Source organism: Dipteris shenzhenensis, chromosome 24 (assembly GCF_047967505.1).
Source record: "Dipteris shenzhenensis isolate YYH24624 ecotype China chromosome 24, Dip_SZ_1.0, whole genome shotgun sequence".
Classification (NCBI taxonomy): Eukaryota; Viridiplantae; Streptophyta; class Polypodiopsida; order Gleicheniales; family Dipteridaceae; genus Dipteris; species Dipteris shenzhenensis.
In genome coordinates, this window is record NC_141619.1 from 11,011,010 (window position 1) to 11,033,942 (window position 22,933).

Here is a 22,933-nt window from a genome sequence, read left to right on the forward strand (position 1 = left end):
TCATTCTTAGCTTTCCTCGCATGTCAATAATATTGACCATCATACTCAAAACATTCTCCTCAAGGCTACCAAAAGAGAGCGTTACAAAAGAGGGCAATGAACAAGGCTAGCACCAACTTGGGTGGGCATTGAATCTCCCTTGGAGTCCTTTCAAGTGTAAACCATGCTTGTCATCATCTCTCTAACTTGGTAGTCTAGTAGGTGTATTTCTTTAGCTACTGATATCTATTTATCCTAAACCACGTAAACTCTAATTCTAGTCCAATTGGTATACTGACATGGAAGAAGTGAGCTAGATTAATACACCTACAATCCCAAATTCAATCAATGCAATGCAAATTGCAAGTCTCTTTTATGATGTCCATACTAATTCATTAACTCACTCTAACTATTATATTGTACTATTCCCATGTTCATGGTTGAATGTTGCCAACCAAAACAGGAAAATGTTAAATGAATTCCGTGAGATAATTGAGTTCATGGTTGAATGTTGCCAACCAAAACAGGAAAATGTTAAATGAATTCCATGAGATAATTGAGTTCATGGTTGAATGTTGCCAACCAAAACAGGAAAATCTCCTCCTACAAGAATGTTGCTACATTGTTTGCCCTTCTCCAATTGCTACTATAAGTGACATGACATGAATAACCTTTATCCTTAAACAAAAAAATAAGCTGCCAATAACCAAAGCTTACCTAGAAATACAAGTCAAACACCCTACCATGAGTCAAATCAAACATTGGCGACTACCAAAGATAAGTTTTCTCCAAGTTCACTTGCTAAAGTTAACTCTGAAGTATTTTGCTTTAAATACTTGTCACAAGTGTGATGAGCATTATGAGACTGCTTCTAACTCGTCCGCAGAGGAAGTTCAGCAACTTGAAAGACCCATAAAAGGCTTGCAAGAACTGTAAACATGCAACAGACGTGCACAACTGCCATGTATTTCACTCATCTATGTTCATGCCAAAAGTACCAAAGAGCACCATAGACCAGAATGAACCTACAGGATGAACTGATGAGCCACATACAGGTTAAGGAAAGTAAGAAAAAAGGGGTGGGGGGACAGATATAGAGGGGGGGGGGGGGGGGAGAGAGAGAGAGAAAGAGAGAGCTGAGTATAGCTACTTATTGAACTTAACAAATGGCTTCACTGCATCCAAAAACCATTATAAGATTGCCAGCTACGTACACAAATCTCAATGTTCACTAAGAAATAAGCACAACTGCTGCGAGTACATTTCACTGGTTCATGATTCACATGGCCAACCTGAACTTTAGCAAACGAGATCGCATCAGTTTGTGAAATATTTTGTCCTTCAAATGAGAACACTACCCTAAACAGCGACTCGAGAATGTGTGAGGGCCTTGCAATTGATCATGCCTCCTGAAGCTGTGTCACCTTGGTGATATACTCTTCCATCGCTCCTTCCTTCGTCTTACCTACAGAATCATACGCAAAATATCAGCTCAATTGCTGCAACATTGCTGTCATGAAAAGGCTAAAATTTCGCGAGCGACTTACCTTTGAATTCATTCCAGGCATCCCACTTTGCTTTGCCTTTGAGATCAAAGATCCCAGGACGACCTGTTGTCAAGCAGTTCAAGAATTCGTAAGCAGTTGCTGGGTTAGTTAGACGTCAGAAGGTGTAGCCACAAATTCTCTTACTTGTGTTCACATCACCAACTGTGGCCTGCTTGAACAATCCGTACAGAATTAGCTTGTCCGCATCTGTGGTCGTATCTGGTAGAGTCAGAGCATCCTTTGAAGCCTTATCAAAGTCCTCCTGTGAACCGGAGAGAGAAATGCACAACATAAATCATCTCTGTAATATGTCACTGCGGTCAATGAGATGGCGAATTTCTCACTCTGAAAGCAGAATACAGCGAAGTTTCCAAACCCAGAAGACATATGAGATGCCAAGAGAGCTATGCCCGCCAGGAGCAAACCGGAGCTTTAAGAGATTGTTAGAAAACGCTAAGTGAGAGTATCGACTGAGACAACATGTAGATCTACAATTGCCCGCTGGAATACAGAATATAATAGTTAATGCAAAATCGCACTGGACGGGAGAAAGCAAGGGATCGGAGACTAAGAAAAGCGGCATGCGTAAAACCGCAGCTGCAGCAGAAGGAAATTGGCAGAAGATACAACAAAGGGGAAGCTAGCTATAAAAGGATCTGAGGAGATACTGCAAAAGCTGGAGAAACCCTAAAGCAAAAAAGAAGATGTGAGCGAGGAAGCAAGAAGATGAAGGGAGGGGAAGGATACCTGGAGACCCATGGAGAGGGAGATGAAGGTGTTGTAAGCTTGTGATGAAGGAAGCAGGGAAGCGGCAAAGGCAACTATAAACTAATTTTGCATACTAATAGTTAGCCCTTTGTCCTCTGGTTTTTGGCTTCTTTTTTTATTTATGCCTTTGGTTCCTTCACACCTTTTTCATTGGTTCCCTCGCCCCTTCTTTCGCCTTGCCTTTCCTCTCACTTGTTTTGTGGTTCTCCCTCCCCCTTAGCCCACCAACACCTCGTTTCACTAGATTTTATTAGCCCGACGGAGTTGTGAAATTCCCACCTGTAATTTGTTTAAGAAACTTAATTTAGTTGTTTGTTGCAATACAACTGCCTTTTGCATCCAAAAGTGCTTGCTTTACCACTCTACTAGGAGGCAATGCCCCACTTGCGCAGTCTTGTTACACATTGTTTTCCCATCAAGATTGTAAAATATGCAAGTATAGTACAATGAATGGCATGTCCTACTTTTAGCTAACCAGCTTGAAACTATAATCAAGGGTTGCATGGACCCTAGGTTGTAGCCTCAATCATATGCCCTTCCCCAACCCACAAACAAAGAGAGAGAAAATACGACGTAAAGGCTCCTTTTGCCACACCCTTCCCATTCTACTTGGACCCATAGGAGAAGGCATTTTTTGATCTTGCAGAAGAATGTTCTAATATGATTAGACAAACATGTCGTCATAAGTAGCTCAATAACTATTCAACCATGCATCTGAAAACATCTTCATAAGTAGTTCAACAACTATTCAACTGTGCATTTAAAAGTGTCTTCTAGAGGTAGCTCAACAACTCAACTAGAATAGAGACCTAGCTACATCCATTCAAAACCCAATTCAACACAAAAAGGTAGATTTAAGAGAGCTACAAGGTTAGCTGCTACTAAAGGGCCACATTTATATCTGTTACCTTGTGTTTATTGAAGGGATTTAAATGTTTTGATACCTACCGACTGTGATGATACTTCTTGAACCACGATATACTAATGATGTTCCTTGTAGATTCTTTGAGTGTGTGTGGAAGACTTTGCAACACCCCTTTGCATAGTGAAAAGACAAAAGAGTGAAGAAAGACAATGAAATAGGACTAATTAATGGAAAAGTTTGTACAAGTCGGTGAAACCCTATTTAGAAAGATAAGTAGCAATGGGCACTTTTGTAGAAATGGCTTTGTGGAAACTGTATAGAAGTTAAGCTTAGATAAGTCCTAACAAGCATCACTTTTATTGAAGAGGGGAGTCTGCATACTTGCCCCCATCCAACAAGCAAAATAGCGAGAACCAATTTTAACTTTAGTTGGGAAGACAAGTGTCATAAACACCCCTCCCTTGTTATCGGAGTCATAATAAAAATCAATGCTTGGTCATATACTTATCAAGCTACATGTAAATATAAGAATTATTTGGGTATTTAGAGGTTAAGGAGAGAAAATAATGAACCTTTGGAAAAAGGGGGGGGAGCGGATTTTAACACAAATTAATAGAAGTAATGGGGAAAGGAGGGTCAAGGAATGGGTTAGAAAAAATTAATCTAAGTAAAGGTAATCTGAGAAGAAAAAATTAAAGAAGATGAACTGTTGTAAAATATTAGGTAAAGAAAATGAAAAAAAAGGGGGGGGGGGGCGGGGTAAGGTCTTTGATGGGATAAGGACTATAAGAAACAACTTTTTCCGGATAATCAAATAAAATCTTAAGAAGGGTTAAGAATAAAATTTGAAAAGCGAGGAATAAAGTGATAATGAGTGTGTTTAATTACACTAAGATTTAAAAGGGGAAATAATATATATATAGATAAAAGAGGGGAGATAAAGAGCAACATTTTAAAGAGGGGGGTAAAAAAGGGGGGGGGTAAGGGGAAAGGGGGGGGAAAACTTTGGAGTAGAAAATACAAAGGGATTCTTTATACTATAGGGAAAGGGAGACGGAGAGGGAGTGGAATTGGGGGGGGGGGGGGGGGGGGGGGGTTTAATAAAAGACAAGAGAAAAATCCACGTAAAAAGGGGGGAAATGAAGTAACAAAAAAGGAAAGGAGGTTACACGTGTGTGTACTAAGTACACTTGTGAGAGTTGAATGGACCGATGCTCGAAGGGCGGGGTATAGTATAACGGTGAAGGGCGGTACAAAGAGTCGTGCCAAGAGCTAGACTGCCACGAAGGGACCTTGGAGTACAATAGATGGGAAGCAAGGGAGAATTTAGAGTACTGGATGTAGATAGGACTGAGGTCACATGGGTGGGCGATGGGTGTCTCTCTAGTACTTAGACATACATAAGTCGCACGGTGGAGCGTAGACTGTCGGGGTGGCCGCAACAGCCTCCAGCACTGTTTGAGGAGAAGGAAGGGAGCCAGAAGTAGGTAGAGGGCAGCACATGAAGCGGGTTCTGACAAAGGGTAGAATAGATTATATATAAGGGCACAAGGAGGTTTTGTCGGGGAGAGAGCTGGGCAGTTAGGGACTACCTTGGGCAGGGGGAAATTGTCCTTCTGCACCAAAGTACATGAGAGTGTGAGATGGCGGGTAGTTGGGTGACTAGACCAAAGCTTTAAGCGGGGAGGGGGAACTGATTGAGGGTAGGCCACTAAGTTGGGCCCTTGCTAAAAAACAAAATTAGAATCTAGAAGTTAAAAAAATATAAGAGTAAGGAAAAATAGTTTACTGGAGTATTTTATAAGGTTAGGGAATCATGACTTTATAAGATATTATAGTTAATTAGCTAGAGTTAATCAAGAAAGAAATATGATAATTAGAAAGTATAATAGGACAGACCGGAGTAATTAAAAATAATAATAAAGAAAAGAAAAGGGGGCTGGAGGAAAAAAGAAAAATGGAAGCGAATGTAATTAGATTAATAATTTAAAGAAAATTAAAAGGGGAAAAGGAAAATCAAAGAAAAATTAAAGGGACAATAAGGAAAAAATTAAGAAAAACAAGAGGGAGAGAGAGACAGAGAGACAGAGGGGGGGGGGGGGGGAGGGGGCATAAAATATGACTTAATTGAAAAATTACAAAAAAGGAGGAAAAGGTAGGGGAAAGGGTTTAATGAGGGGGAAACTAAGAAAACATTAAGGATAAAAATGAAGAAATAAGGAAGAATTAAAAAGATTAACAATAAGGAAGAAAAATAGAGATTTCAGGACAAATTAATGAAAACAAAGAAAAAATGAGGAGAATCTTAAGGAAAGTTAAGGAAAATGAGAAAAAATAAGGAAGGAATAAGGAAAAAAGGAAAAAATAAGAGACAATTAAGGAGAACAAGAAATAATTAGGGAAAATAAGGAAAAATATAGGGGGTTTAAGGAAAAAAGGTAATAGGAGAAATGGTAAAAAATAAAAGAAGACAAATATTAGGGAAACTTTAAAAAAAGGGGGGAGAAAATTAGTGAGAAATTAAGGGGAGAATAAGGGAGTTTGAGGGAAAAATAAAGTAGGGAAATTAAGGGGGGTTCTCGAGGGGAGCTCTAATGAGCAAGTGGCAAAAACCAATGGAGGAAGGGATAGTAAGTGTGTGTGTATGTGTGTGTGTGTCTGTGTGTGTGTGTGTGTGTGTGTATGTGTGTGTGTGTGTGTGTGTGTGTGTGTGTGTGTGCCCACCTTTGCCCCAGTAGGATATAACACACTAGGTGAGATAGTAGGACATCACCTGCTGTGATGACCTACTGTCTACCCGAAGAGAATAAGAAGTATTGAGAAGTGCAATTTAAAGTAATGGAAATGGAAGAGAAGTATTTGAGTGAGGTAGGTGAACAGTATGGAAGTAAAATGGTTTAACAGATATATGGGTAAGTTGTGGTTATAGTAATATTAGTTGAGAAAAGGAAATGGATAGTTTTGACAATACTCTAGATTAGAAGAGTATTATATAAAAAGGAAAAAAATAACAACAAGCAAGTGTAGTAAAACAGTGTTGCTCAAGAGACATGAAAGGAGTCAAAAGGCCAAAAAAGCCATAATGACTTAAATGTATTGTTTGGGAGGTGGGAGTCGAAATTAGGGGAGGGCTTGTAGAGAGTTTTGGATTCAAAGCATGACATCTGATGAATAACTTTGCAAGGACAAGAGAGGGATTAGAAAGATGCTTTTTGGAAAACATAAACAAAAAAAAAAAAGTTTAAGAAGGGAGTCAAGAAGCCAAAACAGCCTTAATGACTTAAGTGTACTATGTGCAACCGTCCAGAGTTGCAAGGGAAACAACAGAACGGAAAAGTTTGTACAAGTCGGTGAAACCCTGTTTAGAAAGGAAAGTAGCAATAGGCACTTTTGTAGAAATGGCTTTGTGGAAACTGTATAGAAGTTGAGCTAAGATAAGTCCTGGCAAGCATCACTTTTGTTGAAGAGGGGAGTCTGCATACCGGCCACCATCCAACAAGCAAAATAGTGAGAACCAATTTTAACTTTAGGTGGGAAGACAAGTGTCATAAACACCCCTCCCTTGTTATCGGAGTCACAATAAAAATCAACGCTTGGTCATATACTTATCAAGCTAAATGTAAATATAAGAATTTTTTGGGTAGCATGCTTAACCAAGGACAGAAAATAATGAACCTTTGCAAAAAGGGGGGGGGGGATTTTAACACAAATTAATAGAAGTAATGGGGAAAGGAGGGCTAAGGAATGGGTTAGAAAAAATTAATCTAAGTAAAGGTAATTTGAGAAGAAAAAATTAAAGAAGATGAACTGTTTTAAAATATTAAGTAAAGAAAATGAAAAAAAAGGGGAGGGGGGTAAGGTCTTTGATGAGATAAGGACTATAAGAAACAACTTTTTCTGGATGATCAAATAAAATCTTAAGAAGGGTTAAAAATAAAATTTGAAAAGCGAGGAATAAAGTGATAATGAGAGCGTTTAATTACACTAAGATTTAAAAGGGGAAATAATAAATATATAGATAAAAGAGGGGAGATAAAGAGCAACATTTTGAAGAGGGGGGTAAAAAAGGGGGGGGGGGGAGGGGGGGGGGAAGGGGGGGGTTTAAAAAAGACGAGAAAATCCACATAAAAAAGGGGGGAAATGAAGTAACAAAAAAGGAAAGGAGGTTACATGTGTGTGTACTAAGTACACCTGTGAGAGTTGAACGGACCGGTGCTCGAAGGGCGGGGTATAGTATAATAGTGAAGGGCAGTACAGAGAGTCGTGCAAGTCATGCCAAGAGCCAGACTACTGCGAAGGGACCGGGGAGTACAATAGTGGGAAGCAAGGGAGAATTTCGGGTACTGGAGGTAGATAGGACTGAGGTCACATGGGTGGGCAATGGGTATCTCTCTAGTACTTGGACGTACATAAGTCACACGGTGGAACGTAGACTATGGGGCTTGCCGCAGCAGCCTGTAGCAGTGTTTGGGAAGAAGGAAGGGAGCCAGAAGTAAGTAGAGGGCAACACATGAAGTTGGTTTTGGCAAAGGGTAGAATAGAGTATATATAAGGGGGTAGGGAGGTTTTGTTAGCAGGGAGAGAGCTGGGTAGTTAGGGACTACCTTGGGAGGTGGGGGGAAATTGTCCTTCTGCACCAAAGTGCATGAGAGTGTGAGATGGCGGGTAGTTAGTAGGTGACTAGACCAAAGCTTTAAGCAGGGAGGGGGAACTGATTGAGGGTAGGCCACTAAGTTGGGCCGGCCCTTGCTAAAAACTAAAATTAGAATCTAGAAGTTTAAAAAAATATAAGAGTAAGGAGAAATAGTTTACTTGAGTATTTTATAAGGTTAGGGAATCATGACTTTATAAGATATTATAGTTAATTAGCTAGAGTTAATCAAGAAAGAAATATGATGGTTAGAAAGTATAATGGGACAGACCGAAGTAATAAAGAAAAGAAAAGGGGGTTGGAGGAAAAAAAAATGGAAGGGAATAGTAATAAGATTAATAATTTCAAGAAAATTAAAAGGGAAAAAGGAAAATCAAAGAAAAATTAAAGGGACAATAAGGAAAAATTTAAGAAAAACAAGAGAGAGAGAGATATAGAGAGGGGGGGGGAAGGGGGCATAAAATTTGACTAAATTGAAAAATTACAAAAAAGGAGGAAAATGTAGGGGCAAGAGTTTAATGAGGGGGAAACTGAGAAAACATTAAGGATAAAAATGAAGAAATAAGGAAGAATTAAAGAGAATAACAAAAAGGAAGAAAAATTAGAGATTTAAGGAAAAATTAAGGAAAACAAAGAAAAAATAAGGAAAATCTTAAGGAAAGTTAAGGAAAATGTGAAAAAATAAGGAAGGAATAAGGAAAAAAGGAAAAAATAAGAGACAATTAAGGAGAACAAGAAATAATTAGGGAAAACAAGGAAAAATAAAGGGGGTTTAAGGAAAAAAGGTAATAGGAGAAATGATAAAAAATAAAAGAAGACAAATATTAGGGAAACTTTAAAAGAAGGGGGGAGAAAATTAGTGAGAATTTAAGGGGAGAATAAGGGAGTTTGAGGGAAAAGAAATTAGGGAAATTAAGGGGGGTTCTCGAGGGGAGCTCTAATGAGCAAGTGGCAAAAACCAATGGAGGAAGGGATAGTAGGTATGTGTGTGTGTGTGTGTGTGTGTGTGTGTGTGTGTGTGTGTGTGTGTGTGTGTGTGTGTGTGTGTGTGTGTGTGTGTACCCACCTTTGCCCCAGTAGGATACAACACACTAGGTGAGACAATAGGACATCACCTAGTGTGATGACCTACTGTCTACCTGAAGAGAATAAGAAGTATTGAGAAGTGCAATTTAAAGTAATCGAAATGTAAGAGAAGTATTTGAGTGAGGTAGGTGAACAATATGGAAGTAAAATGGTTTAACAGATATATGGGTAAGTTGTGGTTATAGTAATATTGGGCGAGAAAAGGAAATGGACAGTTTTGACAATAATCTAGATTAGAAGAGTATTATATTTTAAAAAAATTTAACAACAAGTGAGTGTAGCAAAACAGTGTTGCTCAAGAAACATGAAAGGAGTCAAAAGGCCAAAAAAGCCATAATGACTTAAATGTATTGTTTGGGAGTTGGGAGCCGAAATTAGGGGAGGGCTTGTAGAGAGTTTTGGATAGAGGGATTAGAAAGATGCTTTTTTGGGAAACATAAACCAAAAAAAAAAAAAGTTAAAGAAGGGAGTCAAGAAGCCAAAACGGCCTTAATGACTTAAGTGTACTATGTGCAACCGTCCAAAGTTGCAGGGGAAACGACCTGTGTGTGGAAGATTTTACAACACCCCTTTGCATAGTGAAAAGACAAAAGAGCGAAGAAAGACAATGAAATAGGACTAATTAACGAAAAAGTTTGTACAAGTCAGTGAAACCCTGTTTAGAAAGGAAAGTAGCAGTGGGCACTTTTGTAGAAATGGCTTTGTGGAAACTGTCAGAGCATCACTTTTATTCAAGAGGGGAGTCTACATATCTGCCACCATCCAACAAGCAAAATAGTGAGAACCAATTTTAACTTTAGTTGGGAAGACAGGTGTCATAAACATCCCTCCCTTGTTATCAGAGTCACAATAAAAATCCATGCTTGGCCATATACTTATTATCAAGCTAAATGTAAATATAAGAATTGTTTGGGTAGCATGATAAGTCTAGAGGTTAAGGAGAGAAAATCATGCACCTTTGAAAAAAAGGGGGGGGGATTTTAACACAAATTAATACAAGTAATGGGGAAAGGAGGGTTAAGTAAAGGGTTAGAAAAAAATAATCTAAGTAAAGGTAATCTGAGGAAAAAAATTAAAGAAGATGGACTATTTTAAAATATTAGGTAAAGAAATAGTAATAAAGAAAAGAAAAGGGGGTTGGAGGAAAAAAGAAAAATGGAAGGGAATAGTAATAAGATTAATAATTTAAAGAAAATTAAAAGGGGAAAAGCAAAATCAAAGAAAAATTAAAGGGACAATAAGGAAAATTTTAAGAAAAACAAGAGAGAGAGAGAGGGGGGGGGGCATAAAACATGACTAAATTGAAAAATTACAAAAAAGAGGAGGAAAATGTAGGGGCAAGAGTTTAATGAGGGGGAAACTAAGAAAACATTAAGGATAAAAATGAAGAAATAAGGAAGAATTAAAGAGAATAACAAAAAGAAAGAAAAAATAGAGATTTTTAGACAAATTAAGGAAAACAAAGAAATCTTAAGGAAAATGAGAAAAAATAAGGAAGGAATAAGGAAAAAAGGAAAAAATAAGAGACAATTAAGGAGAACAAGAAACAATTAGGGAAAACAAGGAAAAATAAAGGGGGTTTAAGGAAAAAAGGTAATAGGAGAAATGATAAAAAATAAAAGAAGACAAATATTAGGGAAACTTTAAAAAAAGGGGGGAGAAACCTAGTGAGAAATTAAGGGGAGAATAAGGGAGTTTGAGGGAAAATAAATTAGGGAAATTAAGGGGGGTTCTCGAGGGGAGCTCTAATGAGCAAGTGGCAAAAACCAATGGAGGAAGGGATAGTAAGTGTGTGTGTGTGTGTGTGTGTACCCACCTTTGCCCCAGTACGATACAACACACTAGGTGAGACAGTAGGACATCACCTAGTGTGATGACCTACTATCTACCCGAAGAGAATAAGAAGTATAGAGAAGTGCAATTTAAAGTAATGGAAATGGAACAGAAGTATTTGAGTGAGGTAGGTGAACAGTATGGAAGTAAAATGGTTTAATAGATATATGGATAAGTAGTGGTTATAGTAATATTCAGCGAGAAAAGGAAATGGAGAGTTTTGACAAAAATCTAGATTAGAAGAGTATTATATTAAGAAAAAATTTAACACAAGTAAGTGTAGTAAAACAGTGTTGCTCAAGAGACATGAAAGGAGTCAAAAGGCCAAAAAAGCCATAATGACTTAAATGTATTGTTTGGGAGGTGGGAACCGAAATTAGGGGAGGGCTTGTAGGGAGTTTTGGATTTCGAGCATGACATCTGATGAATAACTCTGCAAGGACAAGAGAGGGATTAGAAAGATGCTTTTTTGGAAAACATTTATTTTAAAAAAAGTTAAAGAAGGGAGTCAAGAAGCCAAAACGACCTTAATGACTTTAGTGTACTATATGCAACTGTCCAAAGTTGCAAGGGAAACGACCTGTGTGTGGAAGTCTTTACAACACCCCTTTGCATAGTGAAAAGACAAAAGAGTGAAGAAAGACAATGAAATAGGACTAATTAATGGAAAAGTTTGTACAAGTCGGTGAAACCCTGTTTAGAAAGGAAAGTAGTAGTGGGCACTTTTGTAGAAATGGCTTTGTGGAAACTGTATAGAAGTTGAGCTTAGATAAGTCTTGGCAAGCATCACTTTTATTGAAGAGGGGAGTCTGCATACCTGCCACCATCCAACAAGCAAAATAGTGAGAACTAATTTTAACTTTAGTTGGGAAGAAAGGTGTCATAAACACCCCTCCCTTGTTATCGGAGTCACAATAATATTCAATGCTTGGTCATCTACTTATCAAGCTAAATGTACATATAAGAATTGTTTGGGTAGCATGATAAGTCTAGAGGCTAAGGAGAGAAAATAATGAACCTTTGAACAAAAGGGGGGGGGGATTTTAACACAACTTAGTAGAAGTAATGGGGAAAGGAAGGTTAAGGAATGGGTTAGAAAAAATTAATCTAAGTAAATGTAATCTGAGAAGAAAAAATTAAACAAGATGGATTGTTTTAAAATATTAGGTAAAGAAAATGAAAAAAAAGGGGGGGGGGGGTAAGGTCTTTGATGGGATAAGGACTATAAACAACAACTTTTTTCAGATAATCAAATAAAATCTTAAGAAGGGTTAAGAATAAAATTTGAAAAGTGAGGAATAAAGTGATAATGAGAGCGTTTAATTACACTAAGATTTAAGAGGGGAAATAATAAATATATAGATAAAAGAGGGGAGATAAAGAGCAACATTTTGAAGAGGGGGGTAAAAAAGGAGGGGGGGGAGGAAAGGGGGGGGGAAAACTTTGGAGGGGCAAATACAAAGGGATTCTTTATACTAGAGGGAGAGGGAGAGGGGGTGTGGGGGGGGGGGGGGGTTTGGGTTGGGGGGGTTTTAATAAAAGATGAGAAAAATCCACGTAAAAAAGGGGGGAAATGAAGTAACAAAAAAGAAAAGGAGGTTACACGTGTGTGTACTAAGTACACCTGTGAGAGTTGAATGGATCGGTGCTCGAAGGGCGGGGTATAGTATAATGGGGTGAAGGGCAGTACACAGAATCGTGCAAGTCGTGCCAAGAGCCTTACCCCGCGAAGGGACCAGGGAGTACAATAGATGGGAAGCAAGGGAGAATTTAGAGTACTGGAGGTAGATAGGACTGAGGTCACACGGGTGGGCGATGTGTGTCTCTAGTACTTAGACGTACATAAGTCACACGGCGGAACGTAGACTATGGGGGTGGCCGCAACAGCTTGCAGCAGTGTTTGGGGAGAAGGAAGGGAGCCAGAAGTAGGGAGAGGGCAACACATGAAGTGGGTTTTGACAAAGGGTAGAATAGATTATACATAAGGGTGTAGGGAGGTTTTGTCAGGGAGAGAGTTGGGCAGTTAGGGACTACCTTGGGAGGCGGGGGGAAATTGTCCTTCTGCACCAAAGTGCATGAGAGTGTGAGATGGTGGGTAGTTAGTGGGTGACTAGACCAAGCTTTAAGCGGGGAGGGGGAACTGATTGAGGGTAGGCCACTAAGTTGGGCCTTTGCTAAAAAATAAAATTAGAATCTAGAAGTTTAAAAAAATATAAGAGTAAGGAAAAATAATTTACTTGAGTATTTTATAAGGTTAGGGAATCATGACTTTATAAGATATTATAGTTAATTAGGTAGAGTTAATCACGAAAGAAATATGATAATTAGAAAGTATAATAGGACAGACCGGAGTAATTAAAAACAATAATAAAGAAAAGAGAAGGGGGTTGGAGGAAAAAAGAAGAATGGAAGGGAATAGTAATAAGATTAATAATTTAAAGAAAATTAAAAGGGAAAAAGGAAAATCAAAGAAATTAAAGAGACAATAATGAAAAAATTAAGAAAAACAAGAGAGAGAGAGAGAGGGGGGGGGGGGGCATGAAATATGACTAAATTGAAAAATCACAAAAAAGGAGGAAAAGGTAGGTGCAAGAGTTTAATGAGGGGGAAACTAAGAAAACATTAAGCATAAAAATGAAGAAATAAGGATGAATTAAAGAGAATAACAAAAAGGAAGAAAAAAAAGAGATTTCAAGAAAAATTAAGGAAAACAAAGAAAAAATAAGGAAGGAATAAGGAAAATAGGAAAAAATAAGAGACAATTAAGGAGAACAAAAAATAATTAGGGAAAACAAGGAAAAATAAAGGGGGTTTAAGGAAAAAAGGTAATAGGAGAAATGATAAAAAATAAAAGAAGACAAATATTAGGGAAACTTTTAAAAAAGGGGGGAGAAAATTAGTGAGAAATTAAGGGGAGAATAAGGGAGTTTGAGAGAAAAGAAATTAGGGAAATTAAGGGGGGTTCTCGAGGGGAGCTCTAATGAGCAAGTGGCAAAAACCAATGGAGGAAGGGATAGTAAGTGTGTGTGTGTGTGTGTGTGTGTGTGTACCCACCTGTGCCCCATTACGATACAACACACTGCATGAGGCAGTAGGACATCACCTAGTGTGATGACCTACTGTCTACCCGAAGAGAATAAGAAGGATTGAGAAGTGCAATTTAAAGAAATGGAAATGGAAGAGAAGTATTTGAGTGAGGTAGGTGAACAGTATGGAAATAAAATGGTTTAACAGATATATGGGTAAGCTGTAGTTATAGTAATATTAGGCGAGAAAAGGAAATGGACAATTTTGACAATAATCTAGACTAGAAGAGTATTATATAAAAAGGAAAAAATTAACAAGTGTAGTAAAACAGTGTTGCTCAAGAGACATGAAAGGAGTCAGAAGGCCAAAAAAGCCATAATGACTTAAATGTATTGTTTGGGAGGTGGGAGCCGAAAATAGGGGAGGGCTTGTAGAGACTTTTGGATTTGGAGTGTGACGTCTAATGAATAACTCTACAAGGACAAGAGAGGGATTGGAAAGATGCTTTTTTGGAAAACATAAACCCAAAAAAAAAAAAGTTAAAGAAGGGAGTCAAGAAGCCAAAATGGCCTTAATGACTTAAGTGTACTATGTGCAACCGTCCAAAGTTGCAAGGGAAACGACCTGTGTGTGGAAGACTTTACAACACCCCTTTGCATAGTGAAAAGACAAAAAAGCAAAGAAAGACAACGAAATAGGACTAATTAACGGAAAAGTTTGCACAAGTGGGTGAAACCTTGTTTAGAAAGGAAAGTAGCAGTGGGAACTTTTGTAGAAATGGCTTTGTGGAAACTGTATGGAAGTTGAGCTTAGATAAGTCCTGGCAAGCATCGCTTTTATTGAAGGAGTCTGCATACCTGCCACCATCCAACAAGCAAAATAGTGAGAACCAATTTTAACTTTAGTTGGGAAGACAAGTGTCATAAACATCCCTCCCTTGTTATCGGAGTCACAATAAAAATCAACACTTGGTCATATACTTATCAAGCTAAATGTAAATATAAGAATTGTTTGGGTAGCATGATCAGGCTAGAGGTTAAGGACAGAAAATAATGAACCTTTGAAAAAAGGGGGGGGGTATTTTAACACAAATTAATAGAAGTAATGGGGAAAGGAGGGTTAAGGAATGGGTTAGAAAAAATTAATCTAAGTAAAGGTAATCTGAGAAGAAAAAATTAAAGAAGATGAAATGTTTTAAAATATTAGGTAAAGAAAATGAAAAAAAAAAGGGGGGGGGTAAAGGTCTTTGATGGGATAAGGACTATAAGAAACAACTTTTTTCGGATAATCAAATAAAATCTTAAGAAGTATTAATAATAAAATTTAAAAAACGAGGAATAAAGGGATAATGAGAGCGTTTAATTACATTAATATTTAAAAGGAGAAATAATAAATATATAGATAAAAGAGGGGAGATAAAGAGCAACATTTTAAAGAGGGGGGTAAAAAAGGGGGGGGGGAGTTTGGAGGGGAAAATACAAAGGGATTCTTTATACTAGAGGGAGAGGGAGAGGGAGAGGGAGTGGGAGTGGGGGGGGGAAGGGGGGGGGGTAATAAAAGACGAGAAAAATCCATGTAAAAAAGGGGGGAAATGAAGTAATAAAAAAGGAAAGGAGGTTACACGTTGTGTACTAAGTACACCTGTGAGAGTTGAATGGACAGTGCTCGAAGGGTGGGGTATAGTATAATGTGAAGGGCGGTACAGAGAGTCGTGCGAGTCATGCCAAGAGCTAGACTACCGCGAAGGGACCAGGGAGTACAATAGATGGGAAGCAAGGGAGAATTTAGAGTACTGGAGGTAGATAGGACTGAGGTCACATGGGTGGGCGATGGGTGTCTCTAGTACTTGGACGTACATAAGTCGCATGGCAGAGCATATGCTGTGGGTGTGGCTGCAGGAACCTACAGCAGTGTTTAGGGAGAAGGAAGGGAGCCAGAAGTAGGCAGAGGGTAGCGCATGAAGCGGGTTTTGACAAAGGGTAGAATAGATTATATATAAGGGGGTAGGGAGGTTTTATCGAAGGAGAGAGCTGGGCAGTTAGGGACTACCTTGGGAGGCAGGGGAAATTGTCCTTCTGCACCAAAGTGAATGAGAGTGTGCGATGGCGGGTAGTTAGTGGGTGACTAGACCAAAGCTTTAAGGAGGGAGGGGGAATTCATTGAGGGTAGGCCACTAAGTTGGGCCCTTGCTGAAAAATAAAATTAGAATCTAGAAGTTTAAAAAAATATAAGAGTAAGGAAAAATAGTTTACTTGAGTATTTTATAAGGTTAGGGAATCATGACTTTATAAGATATTACAGTTAATTAGCTAGAGTTAATCAAGAAACAAATATGATAATTAGAAAGTATTATAGGACAGACTAGAGTAATTAAAAACAATAATAAAGAAAAGAAAAGGGGGTTGGAGGAAAAAAGAAAAACGGAAGGGAATGTAATAAGATTAATAATTCAAAGAAAATTAAAAGGGGAAAAGGAAAATCAAAGAAAAATTAAAGGGACAATAAGGAAAAATTTAAGAAAAACAAGAGAGAGAGAGAGAGACGGGGGGGGGGGAGGGGGCATAAAATATGACTTAATTGAAGAATTACAAAAAGGAGGAAAAGGTAGGGGAAAGGGTTTAATGAGGGGGAAACTAAGAAAACATTAAGGATAAAAATGAAGAAATAAGGAAGAATTAAAGAGAATAACAAAAAGGAAGAAAAAATAGAGATTTCAGGACATTAAGGAAAACAAAGAAAAAATAAGGAAAATCTTAAGGAAAGTTAAGGAAAATGAGAAAAAATAAGGAAAAAATAAGGAAAAAAGGAAAAAATAAGAGACAATTAAGGAGAACAAGAAATAATTAGGGAAAACAAGGAAAAATAAAGGGGGTTTAAGGAAAAAAGGTAATAGGAGAAATGATAAAAAATAAAAGAAGACAAATATTAGAGAAACTTTAAAAAAAGGGGGGAGAAAATTAGTGAGAAATTAAAGAGAGAATAAGGGAGTTTGAGGGAAAAGAAATTAGGGAAATTAAGGGGGGTTCTCAAGGGGAGCTCTAATGAGCAAGTGGCAAAAACCAATGGAGGAAGGGATAGTAAGTGTGTGTGTGTGTGTGTGTGTGTGTGTGTGTGTGTGTGTGTGTGTGTGTGTGTGTGTGTGAGAGAGAGAGAGAGAGAGAGAGAGAGAGTACTCGTGCAATTGTGCATTGGAGTAGTTGAAGAGAAAAAGAAATTTAGAGCCATAGCAAAGATTCAACCACCAACATGACTCTGACAAGGAACTACTTAAGTGTCAGCATATGTGGCTATTCATTTCAAGCCACGTGGTCATTCTAGTTATTTGTATTCCTTTTAAAAGGGTGAGGTCTTTCGAGCATATCTCACTTATTACAAAGCCCATGTATACAATATAAGACCCATATTATGGGCCTCTATGACTATTGACATGTGAATTGTAGCTAGTTTGTGGGTGAGTTAAATGAGTAAAAAAAGTAGAGAGGCATGATAAATGTTAAGAAATGATATTCAACAATCCCATGACGCTTCAAATTCATATTGTTCCCAAATTTTCTAGATATAAGAGCCAATAAACATCATTTGTTTGACATAATGACCACAACAATAAAGAGATAACAATTGACACTTCAGAAAGCATGAATTCAAATTCGCTATTAAAGTTTTCAATACAAATACTTTATGAAGAAAATGTGATGGATGAATAAGTATGAATGGTAGACATGAGGATGCAAAGAAAACAATTACAATACACTCTACCTAAGCGAATCACAGGAGCTACTCATAAAATGTGGTCCTTGATTTTGTTTTTGGACACTAATCTAAAGCAAGCAATTTCCACCACTTGCTCGCTCTACATAATCAATTCACTATGTAGCTTGATGTCTTTTATAAACACTTATCTAAAGCAAACTATGTGCACCAATTACATTTCCAACTCGCTCTACCTAGTGAATAGCTAATTATGAAATGTAGTCCATTTCTTTTTCAGACACCTGTCTAAAGTGAAAAATTGCCACCACTTGCGTTGCAAATCTCTATTAGTTCATTCCCAAGTTGATTTCACAAAGTCAACAAGGGCTTGAAAGGTTATTTAAAACAACCTAAGTCCTTTTTTGCAGATATTCTCACAGTTTTAGTTGTGACAATCTTTATTTTCATGCAACTTCCTTGATAGGTAACAATTTTGTGGAACTTTGATGAATTGTTTAAATCTATAATAATGGGATTGTTCATCTTGCCTATGAACTACACTTAAAGAAATCAGTAAGAAACCTCTTTCTCGTAACCCACACCAAAAAATATCACTTAAAGAAAAAAGGAAGGGAACTCTTTCCTGTAACCCAAACCCAAAAATATCACTCTAAACTTAGGAGGTCGTGCTCACGATCACATTCATTGGCACTTGTATTAGTGGTTTACAAGTTCCCCAAAATCAAGGAATTAGAGTACTGGACCACCCCCACAAGCTTAATGAATAGTTGCTTTCATTGGCACTCATGTAGATGGTCCACTCGCACAAGGAATCAAAGTAGTGGATCACCTCTAAGGGCAGTGAACTCTTGCTTGCATTCATAGGAAATTTAAGGAATCAAAGTAGTGGACACCCTTAAGATTATAATGAACACTCACTCACCCGCCTACACCTTGCATGACAAAAGTCGTGGCTCATCTCTATGAGCTAGAATCTCATTGAACGGCCATTATATAGGGAAGAAGGCTGCAAGAAACCTTGCAATTGCATGGAACATTATTTCCTATAGTTGTAAATTTTTTGCCAATGAAATTACATTATTGCAGATAGTTGTAAAATTACCATTGGTAAAATTAACATTACGGATGGTAATATGATCACTATTGATGGTAGTGTCCCTAGAATCATGAACATTACCACTAGTGGTACACAATGATTAGTTTTAGTCATATTACCACTAGTATTAAAAAAATAGCCAAATTATAACATCCTCTACCTTTTAATTACACTTATGGCATCACTCTTCATAAACCCATAAAGCATGTGCGAGCAAGCATGGGTTAAAAATTACCCCTATTCTTGCATTTTTACATCCTCTTATGTAATTGGTTAAACCCCTGTATATGTTTACATTTTCAATCTTAAAATTGTGATAACCCTTCATAAATCTACATATACAAATCACATCAAGTTGCTATTTTATAATCCCCTCATGCAGATAAACGGCATGTAGGTCCCCCCATTTAAAAAATACCCCTTAGTGCACTAAAGTGCTATGTTACATGTTATGAGTGCCCCTCCAGGTAATTGCCAAATCGAAATGGGTCACATTAAAATATTCCTTAACTTTGCACTAATCAATTTCAAGAAATGTGACACATAACCCCCCTTTTGTATACTTTCTACCTCAAGCAATTATTTTATGGGATACTTAGATTCTTTATTTGCTTGCTTGATTTTCCTACCGCTTCATGTTGCTCGCTTTTTTGTGCTTGCTTGCTTTTTCCTGCTCGCTCTATCAACTGCTTCTGCCAATCGACATGTTCTCACTCAATGAAATGTTGTTTTTTGGTAGGAGTTTCTGCTTATCTCTTTGCCATCCTCCCTCTCTCCTTTTTTTTTCTAGCTTAAAAAAGAAGAAGAGACTAAATGGGAAGCTAACAACATAGAAATTGCTGGGAAAATATGCCTTCTCGTTATTTTTGTTAGGTGTTTCTTGAAAAGCAACTCTTTTGATCACATAAAACTTGCAAAATAGTTTTTTCAATTGTATGTAAACTTGCAAAGTAGCTTTGTTTGATAGTATGTCTATTTTTAAAGCAACTTTTTCAATCATATGTGAGCTTGCAAAATAACTTTTCCAATATGAACTTGCAAAATAGCTTTATCCAATAGTATGTGAATTTGCATTTATTTTGTTTATCATTAGTTTGTAAGTCAACAAAATGTTTGTCCCAATTGCCAAAGTGATTGTAGCCACATTAGCATTTCAAGCAGTGCTTTTTGCAACTGGTTCTTCTTCGCCCTTTAAACCCTATGGTGCTTCATTGTCGTCAAGATTCCCAACCGATATTTAAGCAATCAATAAATTGCTAGGAGTCAAACCAAACATCAACTCGGAGTTGACCAATTTTTTGTCAAAATACCCTTTCATTTTTCTTGAATTACTGATCAACTGACATCTATACCAATTAATGGGTAATCCAAGGATCCCTTATGTTTATTTGAACTAGACTAACATTCTCTTCCCTAATTGTTACAACCATGTGATTGCCAGTTCCAAGTTGAACACACTTCTTGCAATGCATATATTTGTAGATGTTCTTACCTATTGTCTATAGACTGCCGGCCAATATCTTGCAAAGTAAACATGCAATAAAAAATGGACAAGCAGTTTGCATGAATGTCAATTCATCGTATACCTATGAAATTGACCACATAGCATAAATTAGCACCTTCATTTTTTTTGGGCGTGTTAATTATTAATTAATTTTTATTTTTTTGAAAACAAGGAATAGCAATGCAAACTAAGTAAGCATCACTGAGTAGGACACATAATACTACATTGTATTGCGACTTAAATATTCGATGCTACTTTCTTGACCCACGTAATATTGGTAAACTTCAATGAGCTGCTTCATTATAGCTGAATCAGTTATTGGGGTTGCTATTGAATAGCTTGCAAACTGCAATTGCTTTTTGTAGTATACCTTCCTATTGTTGCATTCTTTATCATATATAGAGAAGGGTGCTGATCATTTAATATAGAAAGCATTTCAGCTTTGATGATGATAACTATAAAAAAAGCAAGGAAATGAGGGGAATAAAAGAGGAAGAAAAGACAATTAAAATTCCTGCTATCAATTTTAAAATAAACAACAACGTTGTAGCATAAATACTTATGATCATGATTTGTGCTTGTTCCATCAGCAACTTTTAAGTAGTAGGTAAATCTAACATTATTTGTAGAAAAAGTACACAAAATTGCACCAGCTAGTAGTCTTGATGCATTGTTAAGAGAAACAATAAAGAACTCATCTATACAAATTGAATAGACATTAAGCTTTTTGTGTATGCTTAGTAAACTCTATCATCTCTACAAATTATGCAAACCAAGTTTCTTACATAGTTCTATGCTCTCTACATTGTCAATGTCTTTGCAAATGACATTGCCAGGTGTGTAATCTGCAACTCACTCCTCTCTAATTGCACCTTCTTTGTTAGCAACATATTTACTAGTGGAGCCATAAATGGGTACCGTTGTTGTCTTGTAGTGCCATTCACTAATCCCTATACAGTTTTAAGTGATTCAAAGTGACTACTGTATATTCATAATAATGCGCTTAACTATCATAATCCTATGACAGCCAAACCCTCAATGACCCAATTGACATTGCTCGATGCCATCAAGAGGCCATGTAGATAGCATTTAGGAAATGCAATTTCTTCTTGAAGACCACACAACCAAGTAAAAGCATCACCAGCCAATGTGTAACAATAACCAAACAACGAAAAGCGCAACAATGGATCTCCTAACCATGAAACACTTCTGTTTGCATCTATACTTGGAATGGATCCATCCTATGAAAGTGCAAGTTCACTTGTTCTTTGAAGATAAAAGGCTGCTTGCCGTGCAATAATCCAATGCTTTGATGGAACATCCTCAAATATTAATAGCATGAAACCATGATATAGCAAATTAGGTTTGTATAGAAAACCTAGATATATTAACATCGCTAAAATTGATGTGTATTGACTAGGTTTTGTACCTCCTAGATCCATAGAACATATCAAGCTCACTATATCTTCATCAGTTGTGATTTCAGCACATCTACCCTCATCATAACTTTGCACCTTAACATTTAGAAATCTATGCAAGGTACCATCATCTTCTACTCCTTGCGTATGGCCTTGAAGTTGGTGTCGAAGACTACACAATTCTTCCTTATCAAATAGTATGAACATCGAACAACTAAGCAACCAAAGAGTGCTCCATCCTTCTTCTTAAGATATAACTTCTTTACAACCAAACTTTTTGAGAAACTATCTTATAGTAAAAAGCTCTCTAAGGATAATCTTTGTGGCACTTTTACTAAGCACAATAAAATTTTCTTTAAAGTAGTCAAGGCAATCACCAAGCAAATGAATCCTAGTTTTCTTTGCACTCTTATGTTTTAAAAATAAGATTTTGTAATTTCCTCTTTCCAAGACTTGTAAAAACACAGATTCTCTTGAGATGGTACCAGCAAAACGGTAAATATTTCTTTAATACTTAGAGCACGGAAGTGTGGTTCGCACCCTTGTGAATTGCAACAACGTATGTAAGAGATGTCCCAAAACATTTTCAGAAGGAACCGGCACATCTAATCTAGTTGAAGAAAAGCATATTGAAACCGGCAAATATTTGAAGCCATCAATAGATGTAGCAACAAAACAAGTAAGTCTCAATATATGTTCTTGAAATGGATGACACCAAGCGTATACACTACAACAAGTTGCTGGTGTAGTCACCCTCTTCAGATGGCCACATGCAATTAGCAAGATTGATGCACCTTAACAAAAATAATCGATAAGCAATCTCTAGAGACATTTGCTCCTTAAGATCCACTCTAAGCATACCTATTGAGGCATGTCTAACTAGGTTCATGTTAGTTGTCCGATCACCATGGTGTGCAGAGGAACCTCGAATTTAGGTGTAATGTTCACTACATAGGGACTAAACTTACAAAACTTTAATAGTATCCAACCTAGAGAATAGATATCTGCTGCAATAGACTAGGGTCTCTTGGTTTCGCCCCTCAAGTACTAACCAATGCTTACTGGTAAATCTCTATTGCTATTCCAGAGCCTTTTCAGGTGAGCATCTAGGTAACAAATCTCCTTTGAAAATTCCTTTACAAGTTACATGCCCCCAATCATAGATGTGTGTCCTCCAGGTGCATAATCCAAGAGAATGTTGCTGCTATGAAAATCATTGTGCAACCAACCTTGTCCACGCAAGCATAGGAAAGCTCTGGTGCATAAGTGATAACTTGATGTATTATGTTCTACACCTGCACAAGGCCACAACACTTGCAACCATTGCACGATTCATAATAAAGGCTATACAATGTTCCCCATTGAAGTACATCATGAATGACCAATGTGGAGGGCCCTTGCCATAGCAAGCACTCAGATGAGGACATTGTGATTTATTTTTATGGATG

At 37.4% G+C, this 22,933-nt stretch overlaps 1 protein-coding gene across 1 annotated transcript; it reads right to left on the reverse strand.

Moving 5' to 3' along the window:
• Positions 1-1,159: 1,159 nt before the first annotated feature.
• Positions 1,160-2,418, reverse strand: ACBP6 (acyl-CoA-binding protein 6). The gene is made up of 4 exons (XM_087395560.1): positions 2,274-2,418; positions 1,671-1,788; positions 1,527-1,589; positions 1,160-1,444 (listed from the first exon to the last, which is right to left on the reverse strand). Exons 1-4 carry the CDS (start codon positions 2,283-2,285, stop codon positions 1,380-1,382), a joined length of 258 nt encoding a protein of 85 aa, XP_087251686.1. The 5' UTR covers positions 2,286-2,418; the 3' UTR covers positions 1,160-1,379.
• Between the last annotated feature and the right edge of the window lie 20,515 nt (positions 2,419-22,933).

Excerpts from the sequence above, each read along its gene's own strand:
- ACBP6 (XM_087395560.1), bottom strand. Across the intron at positions 1,590-1,670 it reads AGTTGGTGATGTGAACACAA|GTCGTCCTGGGATCTTTGAT; the intron begins GTAAGAGAATTT and ends GCTTGACAACAG. Across the intron at positions 1,445-1,526 it reads TGCCTGGAATGAATTCAAAG|GTAAGACGAAGGAAGGAGCG; the intron begins GTAAGTCGCTCG and ends ATGATTCTGTAG.